The 11,332-nt window shown below is 42.3% G+C and overlaps 1 protein-coding gene across 2 annotated transcripts in view; it reads right to left on the minus strand.

The window, feature by feature from the left end:
• CD101 (CD101 molecule) overlaps positions 1 to 5,495 on the minus strand; it is a 38,191-nt gene extending 32,696 nt beyond the window's left edge. For both annotated transcript variants that reach the window (XR_824380.1, XM_010830721.1), the window contains exon 1: positions 5,410 to 5,495. Coding sequence is in view for 1 of the 2 variants with exons in the window: in XM_010830721.1 (XP_010829023.1) it covers positions 5,410 to 5,452 (43 nt within the window). In the remaining variant the exon portion in view is untranslated. The remainder of the gene's footprint in view (positions 1 to 5,409) is intronic.
• Between the last annotated feature and the right edge of the window lie 5,837 nt (positions 5,496 to 11,332).

Raw genomic sequence — 11,332 nt, forward strand, 5'->3', positions numbered from 1 at the left:
AAAAAAAGGCAAAAAAACCCCCCACTGTATTGTTTAGTGATGCAAACAAAAGAAATTAAACCTTTTTTTTTTTTTTTTAAAAAAAAGCTAAGAAGTAGTAATCATGGAAGTCAGTAAAGTGATTGTGTGTGTATCTGGTGGGGCATACAGCAAGGTAGATGGGTGATTCCAGGGTCCTAGCGATGTTCTATTTCTTCTCCTGCATAGCAATTACATGGTTTTTACTTTTTATTTATTAAATTTCATTGCTGTGTTTTATTAGCTTTCCTTTTCAATTAATTAAGTTTTGGCTGTGTTGGGTCTCGTTGCTACAAGCAGGCTTTCTCCACTTGCGGTGAGCGGGGTCTAATCTTTCATTGCTGTGTGAGAGAGCTTCTCCTTGCGGTGGCTTCTCTTGTTGCCAAGCAGGGGCTCCAGAGCACGGGTTCAGTCACTGTGGCACGTGGGCTTAGCTGCCCTTGCAGCACGTGGAATCTTCCCCAACAAGAGATCGAACCCGTGTCCCCTGCCTTGGCAGGTGGATTCTTAGCCACTGGACTACCAGGGAAGTCCCTTTTCTTATGTGTTATATTTGCACAGTAGAAATTTTTTAAAAAATATGATTTCTGAGGTTCCACTGATACGTTTATGTCAGGGGATGTTTCCACAATATTATTTTTTGTGCCTAGGCAGCATTTACTCCAGATTTTTTATGACTTTTCAGAGAGATGGGTACATTCGAAACATTTTATTGTGAAAAGTAGTACTTTATTTTCTTCTGCTTCAGTTGCTAATTCAATTAATATTTATCTAACCACTTATAGTATTTCTGATGCTTCAAGGACTAAGATATGAAGATGAGTTTAGGACAGTCTCTGATTTCTCGATTTTACAATTTAGTCAAGTAGGGTGGTTGTCATCTCTCCTGGAAAGATATATGATGAAAGTTCTTTGAGGAATTTGAAGGAAGGAGAGATTACATTTTAGAGGAGGAAAATAGGTAAGGTGTATGGAAGAGATAGTATTAAAAATGGACCTTGGAGAAGGTTATGGCAATTTAAGTGGAGAGAAAGGGTATTTTTCAGTGAAGGAGACTTCATGAAAAGACTGTATAAGTAGTAATCAAAAGAATTGTTCAGGAAATAGGGAGTAATCAGTTGGATTCGGGGGTGGGTTACACAAAGATTAATAGAAAGAGGTAAGATTGGGCAGAAATTTTGAGTCCAAAGCATGAAGGGCTTAACTGGCATGTTTAAAAGTTTGGGCTTGATTGATAGGCAATGGGGAACCCACAGGAAGTGTTTTAAAATTCTTAGTTAAATTAACCTGACGGTGTGTAGGATGATGGAGTTAGACGTAGATATCAGATAATTACAGAAGCTCAGGAGATAAGTGATGAAGGCAGTAGAAATGGAAAGAAAGGGGCTATAATTTGAGAGCCACTGTGGAGATAAATCTATAGAGTTTTTCAGTGTCTTAGATGCTTGGAATTTAAAGGGGTGGATGGAAGACAAGAGAAAATCAAAGATGATACCAGATTTTGTAAGGGTGACTGGGAGTAACAGTACTATTAACAGGAATAAGGCTATCAGGAAGAAGTACTATTGTGCGTTCAAGGGTGAAGGAGAAGATAAAGAATTTAATCTTGGAAACACTAAATTAGAGTGCTATGGAATAAACAAGAAGGAAATCCAGCAAATATTTAGAAATATTATTAAAATATATGTCAATATCTGTATCTTTTTCTATACTTTAAAATATACTCTTTGAAAATATTTGTCATCTAGTTATCTTAATAACTCTGTGATAGTCCCATATTTAGCAATGTCAAAGTTGTAAATGGTGGAGCCAGATTTGAACTTGGATCTACCAATGTCAAATTCCTGACTGTCTCCATTGCTTCCTCACTGCTTCCTGTAAACGCTTGTTTGTAACTAGGGAGAGTTCTGGGCTGTAGATGCTGATTAAGTCATTTACGCGTTAAGTAGTGGAAAATGTTAGGGGATATAAGAAGAGAGCTAAAGAGAGATTATTAGAGGATCTCTCTATTTAGGAAATAAGATGAGAAATGCATGCTACAGAAAGAAGAATCAGGGAGGTGGGAGGGTAGCCAGTGCACTGCGGCTTGAAAACCAAAGGAGCAAAAAGTTCCAAGAAGAAAGAGCTTGTCAGCACTGCTGAATGCTGCTGAGAGGGTAAGGATTCGAAAGGCAGAGAAGTGTCCTTTTAGTTTGATGATGAGGATGTCAGTGGTGATCTTTGTAAAAGAGATTTCAAGAGAGCAGAAGCAGAGCATTTCAAGGGTAAGAAGCAACTGCAAGAAGCTTAAACTGAACTACTTCAAGAAGTTTCATGTAGAAGGGAAAGAGAAAAATAGGGTGGTAGTTAGAAAGAGCAGCTCAATGGGGCAGAGCAGTGAGGACAGATGAACACGGGTGCCTCTGCATGTTTATGGGCAGAGGAGCTGCCGAGGGGACAGAGATGGATGAAGCCAGAGAGATGATGATGAATGCAGTAAGGTCTTAGTGGAAGCATGAGGTCAAGAACTTGTTTGGGAGAGTACCACTTTCTCAGAAAAGTGAAAGAGACAATGTGAAGGATTAATAGGCATTATGGAGGTACAAAGGAATGATGGACAGAGGCCAGTTCAAATGGTCATGCATGGGGAATCATACACTTGAAGCATCTTATTATAAATCTATTTTCTGTGGGATGTTGCACATATCTCTCCTCCAAAAGAGGAAAATACCTTAGAGGACTGGCCTGTTGCTTTCTGTTTTAATGGACAGATGGTTAGGCACCTCTGGACAGCAGATTCTTGCTGACTGATGCACACACAGCTTAACAATGACATACTGCATCAGAGTAACACTTTTGATACATGAAGAATTTCCTGATGGTATTGGTTTTTTTTCAAAAACATCACTGGCATTGCCAAATTTTCTATTTCAGTGTTATTTGAATTGAAGTTATTTGATTGAACTATATAAAATGGTCCACACCTGACCATTTTTGATACACAAAAACAGCAACTTCAAATACTTCCACCTTATACAAAACCTAGCTGGAGAACATCAAACACAACAAACAACTTCTCTTTCTTTACCCATACAAAATCTCTGCATGCTTGGAGGCTGAAAGCGTTTTCATCCATAATTTAGTGGATTTTTTTTTTTTCATGAATACAGTCGTAGTAGGACAAACAGTATGTCCTCCCCAGGACCCTCCCAAGTTAATGACTTTTATTTGTAGGGCAGCTAGTTAGGGTGAGTGGTGACAGACCAAGAGGAGAAAGCTAAGTCCAAGGACTCATTTATCCATGACTTTAACCTCATCTGGGCCCATATTCTAACAGGATTTATGAGTCTCTACATATTTTTTTGAACTTTTAATTTTATATTGGGTTATAGCCAGTTAAACAATGTTGTGATAGGTTCAGGTGAATAGTGAAGGGACTCAGTCATACATATACATTTACATATTTATTTTTTAAAATTAATTAGGACAAGGTAAACATTTGCTAAACAATGCAAGTGCTCAACTGATCATCCATCATTTAGTGTATTTCCTTAATTTCTCCCTTTGTATTTGTAATGACAAATAGCAGGCTTGCAACATCTTTTTCAAGTTACTTTCTGATTAATGTGTTTTTATACAAAATTATATGTGGCTCTATACAAAATTAGTATTTATGGAATCTAAATTTAGAAGAAATAAATGTATAACCCAGTTCAGGTAATGGTTCAAATGAACTAGGGAAAGCCTGGCAGCTTCCCCTTTTTGAACCTTGGTTACTTTCCTTTTCCCAGGCCTTCCAGACCGCTCAGCCCCCATCGCCAACCCCCCCCCCGAAAAAAAAAAAGACACAAAATTTGCAACCGTCTGACTTGTTGCACAATGTAAGCCCAGTTTCCCCATACACAAGCCAAAACACAGTTCAGAGACACAAGGCACAGACACTTGAGAATCACACTCAGATACCCAAATAGGACAAGTAGGAACATGGCAGGCAAGTCCCCAGAGGACCCCAACAGTCTCCTGGTCATCAGTGCCTGCAAAGCCAGTCTGGTGGGCAGCAATTAACCAGCAACTGCTCCCAGTAACTTCGCCTTCAGGCCCCATATCTGACCTTCACCTCTCACTACCCAATGTCCTTTGAGACATGAGCCCAGTTCAATTCAAGCCAAGGGTTTCTTAAGCGCCCCTTTGAGCTGAATGCAGCACCCTTTTTGTCTATTAGCCACAGCCTTGGTTACTCTGATTCTAAGCTCTTTTCGTTCCCCTGTTGTCAGAATTCCTTCACTAATTCCATCTAGTCACTCTAAAGCAGAAGTTTTAAACCTGAGTCCACTTGGGGGATTAAAGAGTTCGTAAACTTGGGTGGAAAAACACCCTACATCTTTGTTTTCACTAACCTTTATGGAAATTCAGTATTTTCTTCAGCTATGAAGGTAGACAACAAACCATAGATATTTTCACATCACATCTATTGCAGAGTCTTGAAATATTGTTCACACTCATTACTAAATTGAAATTTGGGGGTTAATAGACCACCTCTAGATCTTATCATATAATGAATAAAGAAGAAAATAAATGACTACATTATGATTTACTTTAAAATATTTTGATAACTGCATTTCAATATGATTGTTTTTCCCTATAATCTTATATGTTTTAATTTATATGTTTAAAAACTGTTCTGAAATGGGGGTGAAGATGAGCTTCACCAGATGCTAAACGAACCCATAGCACTAAAGAGTACTTGCTCCCTGTTCTGTCTGCTCTGAAACTATTTCATGCCCTTCCCAGTTCATCTGTTCTCCATCCACCCCCAAATTTCTACTTCCTCCACCCTGTTCAACCATGTACAAATGCCCCTAGGCTCATTGAGGCCCTTCCACATGCCCCTCAGCAGAGCCATGTGACTCTTCCTGCCCCCTTCTCAGCTTTACAGTAGTCAACGCCCACTTCAGCTCACAAGTGAAGTCAGAACCTTCTTTTAAGTTAGCCTAAAACTATTACATGCTCTCATAAGCCTTTCATCCAGCCACATCCCCAAGGTATATTAATCTAGACAAGCTCTTATCAGGCATCCCCTGTCAGTCTGAAGAGTTAAGCCTCATCCTATCTCCAGGAATCAGTTAGCCCAAGAAAATAAGGTGAAGGCAGGGCCAGCAAAACTGGCAGATCTAGCAACACACACAAATATAAAAACCTATGGGATCAGGTTCATGGGGCTCAACCAAGCATTGCACCACCTGGAATCAAGGTTGTCTAGGTAGCCAAGAACATCATCAAAAGTCAAAAATGATTGCCAGCACCGGAGACGTGTTTTCCCTATAGAGACCAAACTGTCCCATTTTATCACTCTACAGTCTCTGTTTGACTAGTTCCTGTGGCAACAGTAACATACAAAAGTATGACACTTACTCAGAAAGAGAAAAAATGATGCCACATGTGGGAAGCGTGCCATTTGGACCAATGTAGACCTTTCCTGGTGGTGTCACTGAAGTTGCTCAGACGCCGAGTGACAAATGCTGCGCTCTCACTACAAAGATAAAGAGGAAGCAATCGTGCGGTTTCCAGCCCACTGAGAAGCAGAGATGGCCTGCAAAGGGCAATACAGTTTGCTTTATATGGCTCTTTGATAATCATTCAAATTCGGTGTGAAAAGTTATCTTCATGGGCAGGTAATTATATATAGATACAAATAAGAAAAGATGACCTCCTGCTGGCTAAATATGCATAATTAGGTCATAATGAGGGAATTTAAGTAGACAGAATAAATAAAACAATCAAGAAGAAATTTTCTCTTCTTAGCCCTTACCTTGCCTCCCATCTTGGGAGAGGAACGGGTTGAGAAAAGAGAGAAGCACAGGTGGAAAACAGGAACCCAGGGAAACATGAGGTGGCGGTGATGCTGGCATGTTCTCGAATCAGGCTGCCTGGGTGTGCACACAGACTCTGATTTTAGTAGTTGATCTTAGAAAAGTTAATTAACATTTCCTAACTCTCATCTACACAACAGAGATACTGTGTACGTCCCATAAGATTGCTGTGAGAATTGAATGAACTAATTCACTGAAAGTGCTCAGAACAACATCTAGTACATAGGAAGTGCCCAATGGATATCAAGGAACATTTAAGGGAATCTTCAGCTGCTCACTGTGGACCTGGCCACTAAGAATGGCCCTGAATCCAGGCCAAATTAATCCTAGTACTCGAAGACAAGACTGTACAAGGGACAAGCTTACTAAGGATGTTAGTTCTCCAGACCAAGCCTCTATTTAGATACGTCAGGAATGGTCTGGTCTGCTTCAGGCCACAGTTACAGCAGATCCCTGCTCCATCCATCCACCAATCCATCCAACGATTATTTTTTTTAATCTTCTGGGTGCTGTGGCAGGGGCTGCACATACTGGGGTGGACAAAATGTTTCTTTTTGACCAACTCAATACAAAGTCTTTGTTCTCAGGAAGCTTCCACTTACTCAGATAACCACAAGGTAATTTTGCAAGCACAACAATCAGTGGGGTACCTCAAGGGAGTCTGGGAAGTGAGTGGGTGGGAAGGAGGGTCAAGATCAGCTGGGTCACCTGAGGCAACCAGGGAGGAAGTGGGGGGCGCCGAGGTGCGCGGTTGGGGAGACAATCCAGCATGGATCGTGATGCATCAGCTGTGCCCTCTTGGAGTAAAGTTAGAGGCTGGTGTGAAGGGAGAAGGGTCTATGGAGGTGGGCTGGGACAGACCTGAGTTGGTCATGTACGCCAGGCCTAAGAAACTGGTCTTAACCTTATAGAAAAGGGAAGCTATTAAGACGTTGTTTGTTGGCTTGTGTTTTAAGTAGGAAAATGGCCTGGTCATGTTTTCCTTTTAAGCTGAGTACCAAGATGAGGAAGGGAGGCAAGGGCAGAAGCAGGAAGGCCAGATACAGCCTTTTGCAATTTTCTGTAGGAGCAATGGTACGGGCCTGAATTAGGGCATTTAACATAAAGACAGAGCTGGGAGAGATGATGAGGTCATGAATTACTTCACGGAGCACCTGCTTTAGGATAAGCACCTGACCAGGTGCCAGAGACACGTATGGAAAAGTGTAGCCTCTGATCTTAGGAAATTTTGATGGCGGAGCCTGGTGCAGGTGAACAGGAAAGAAAGAAGAACATGACTGGCTATCACATAAGGTAAATTCTGGGAGGCCCACTAGGAGAAATACCGGTGGCAACGAGACATGGAGAGCTGAAGAAGAGAAAGAATGTATCTAATTTGAGGAGAATGGGAAGTCAGGAATCTTCAGGGAAAAGGTAGCATTTTATGATTTATTTTCCCAGGGGGGATTAGAGTAGAGTAGGGTAAGATTCTACAAGCTTTCATCTGGAAGCCTATAACTTAAAAAAAGTATTTATTTATTGGCCATGCCACACAGCACGTGGGATCCTAGTTCTCTGAATAGGGATCGAACCCCTGCCCCTTGTAGTGGAAGCATGGAATCTTAACTACTGGGCCACTGGGGAAGTCCTTGAAGCCTCTAACTTCTTTTTTAATTTTTTCAAGTTTTTAAAAATTGAGATATAATTGACATATAACACTGTATTAGTTGAGCTTCCCTGACTGGCGGCTCAGTCAGTAAAGAATCTGCCTACAGTGCAGAAGACCTAGGTTCAATCCCTGGGTCAGGAAGATCCCCTGAAAAAGAAAATGGCAACTCACTTAAGTATTCTTGCCTGGGAAATCCCATGGACAGAGGAACCATGGTGTCGCAAGAGTTGGACACAGCTTAGCAACTAAACCACACCCCCCCCCACCACCACCGCTGTGCTAGTTTTAGGTATACAACACAGTGCTCTCCCTTTGGTTTTATTCATTAGCAAGGACACTGAACAACAACAACCCTTCTCCATGTCAACCTACAAATGTTAACATCTTCAGTTAAAAGGCCTTGTCCTTTCCTTTATTTTGGGGGGCTCCAAAATCACTGCAGATGGTGACTGCAGCCATGAAATTAAAAGACGCTTACTCCTTGGAAGGAAAGTTATGACCAACCTAGATAGCATATTCAAAAGCAGAGACATTACTTTGCCAACAAAGGTCCGTCTAGTCAAAGCTATAGTTTTTCCAGTTGCCATGTATGGATGTGAGAGTTGGACTGTGAAGAAAGCTGAGTGCCAAAGAATTGATGCTTTTGAACTGTGGTGTTGGAGAAGACTCTTGAGAGTCCCTTGGACTGCAAGGAGATCCAACCAGTCCATTCTGAAGGAGATCAGCCCTGGGTGTACTTTGGAAGGAATGATGCTAAAGCTGAAACTCCAATACTTTGGCCACCTCATGTGAAGAGTTGACTAATTGGAAGGGATGCTGGGAGGGATTGGGGGCAGGAGGAAAAGGGGAAGACAGAGGATGAGATGGCTGGATGGCATCACTGACTTGATGGATGTGAGTCTGAGTGAATTCCAGGAGTTGGTGATGGACAGGGAGGCCTGGCATGCTGCAATTCATGGGGTGGCAAAGAGTTGGACACGACTGAGTGACTCAACTGAACTGATGCAGTGCTTGGGGGATAAAAGAGGTAAAAAATGGGCCCTGCCCTCCAGGAAGTTGGAATCTAGTTTGCTAAAGAACTGTAGATAAGAAATGGTAGCCATGGAAGGCAGCCTGTGTTGGGTATCCATTTTATGACTCAGGCAGGACCACTGCAGGCAGGGGGCAGCCAGAGGTCATTCAGAAAAGGTTGGTTTATGTAGTTTATGTTAGGTCTTTGGAAATCTGGAATGATTCAAATAGGGAAGAGAGAAGAAAGGACGTTCCCTAGGGAGAAATGAAATGTACAAAGATACTGAAGCAGGAATATACAGGTTGCATTCAGGGAACAATTAAAGGGCAGCTTACCTGGAATGGTGATTTCAAACTACCTCTCCAGGTGGTTAACTATAGCATCAGTAGGGCTTGAAGTACAAGAATTTTTTCAGCATTATAGTTGTAGAAGTCATGGGTTATCCCCTAGGCTCCAAAATTTACTGTATCAGTTAGCTATTGCTGCATAACAAATAGCAAGCTTTGGTGGGATACAATAATAGTACAGATTTTTGTTCACAAGCCTATGGATCAGCTGATGAGAGCTGGATGATCTAGGATGGCCTTAGCTTGGATCCCTCTCACAGTCGTTGAATAGGCTAGCCTGGGCACGTTTTCACAGTAATGTCAGGGGTCCAAAAGGACTAGGAGAAACACATCAATACTTTGGAAAGCTTCTGCTTGCATCATGACTGCTAACATCCTCAGATCAAAGCAAGTCACATGGCCAAGTCCAAAAGCAAGAGATGGGTTAATAGACTCCATCTCTTGAGTGAAGGAAACAGCAAAGTGGCAAAGCAAAAGAAGTGGAAGGGAACTGGGGCCACCTATGCAATCAATCTGCTACATGCACTGAAGAGAGAATTATGTTAGAAATAAGCACTGACCACAGAGACAATCATTGCCAATAATGTAGAGGACCCTGTATTCCTGAAATACACACAACCAAGTAGTGAAGTGAAAGTCGGTCAGTCGTGTCTGATTCTTTGAAATCCCATGGACGAATTCTCCAGGCTAGAATACTGAAGTGGGTAGCCTTTCCCTTCCCCAGGGGATCTTCCCAACCCAGGGATTGAACCCAGGTCTTCCACATTGCAGGCAGATTCTTTACCAGCTGAGCCACAAGGGAAGCCCAAGAATACTGGAGTGGGTGGCCTTTCCCTTCTCCAGTGGATCTTCCCTACCCAGGAATCGAACCGGGGTCTCCCGCATTGCGGGCAGATTCTTTACCAACTGAGCTATGAGGGAAGCCCAACTAAGTAATGCTATAGCAATTTTTCACTCCTGGCTGTTGCCAATTTTTTTTTTCTTTCCATGTTAGCGGCTCTGGTTTCTGCCAGAATTTAACATTGACAGGGTGATGCTGCTTCTTTTCTGGAAGGAAAAAAGAAGCTTTATGTTATCAAGGGGAAAAGAAAAAATGAGAAGAAAGAAAAAATAGAACCAGCGAGAGAGACAGTTATTCTATTACCTTGGGAATCACTGTAGTGCATGGCAACGGTATCAGTTGAAAGGAGTGTAAAAATGGAATTCCCAATTCAGATGGAGGGACAGGGCCAGTGATAGTCAAAGCAACACAACGATGTACTAAAGGAAAAAGTATTTTCGTAAGTTCCTAGAAGATTAATGAGAAGTGATGTATTTTTTTTCAGGTTTGACATGTTCAAATATTAATTCCACAAAATGACAAAAATTGCAAGTATCACGGATTCCTAGCCTAAGCATTCAGACCTAAGAAATATTTAAATGCAGACCTTTTACACGTCAAGTTCTGTGTGAGGCATTTTCACCTATGCAGTGTTACACAATAGCTCACATCATTAATCCCATTTTATAGATGAGAAAACTGAGGCCCAGAGGGATCCATTAACTTGGCTAAGGTTGTACGGCTAGGAATGGGTGCATTCTATGGCTGCCTTCTCACTTTTGGCTCAGTGCCCTTTCTGTTATACTTTCTAGCTTGCCATTCACGATTTTCAGAAGGCGGAGTATGTGGGACAGTCAGTGACAGGAGGACAGAAAAGAAGATCCTGAAGGGGTGAGCAGAAACCTGATCAGAATTTTGCCCCTTTCCCTACTTGAGCTCCTGCAATTTAGGTCAGTGATTGCTACCCGCATGGGTGTCGGTCTTACCAAGGTACAGGAAGCCCCGGGTTCTGAGCCTTGCTCCTCCATGCATGGAACACCACTGTGAACTCAATCAATCATACAACAATGGAAGAAACTGAGGCCTAGAGCAGACCAGGTACAGCTTGGGTCCTATGACAGAGAACAACTCTCATGCCCTTTACTTCTCACCAGGCTGACTTCACCAGGAGCTGACAATTAGCTAACTGAGGCTGAGTTTTTCAAGGTGGGTGGCAACTCCTATCTGTGGGGAAAACCTTAAGTAGATTTCTGTGGGCAGAGGCAAAGGCCAGGGCACAAGAAGGGCATTTTCTAGCCACACAATCTAGGCAGGTTAGTTGATTCCTCTGAGCCTCAGTTTTCTCATCTGTAAAACGGGATTAGTTAATACCTATCACATATGGTGTTGGAGAAGACTCTTGAGAGTCCCTTGGACTGCAAGGAGATCCAACCAGTCCATTCTAAAGGAGATCAGCCCTGGGAGTTCTTTGGAAGGAATGATGCTGAAGCTGAAACTCCAGTACTTTGGCCACCTCATGAGAAGAGTTGACTCATTGGAAAAGACTCTGATGCTGGGAGGGATTGGGGGCAGGACGAGAAGGGGACGACAGAGGATGAGATGGCTGGGTGGCATCACTGACTCGATGGACGTGAGTCT

Source organism: Bison bison, unplaced genomic scaffold (assembly GCF_000754665.1).
Source record: "Bison bison bison isolate TAMUID 2011002044 unplaced genomic scaffold, Bison_UMD1.0 scf7180017864519, whole genome shotgun sequence".
Classification (NCBI taxonomy): domain Eukaryota; kingdom Metazoa; phylum Chordata; class Mammalia; order Artiodactyla; family Bovidae; genus Bison; species Bison bison.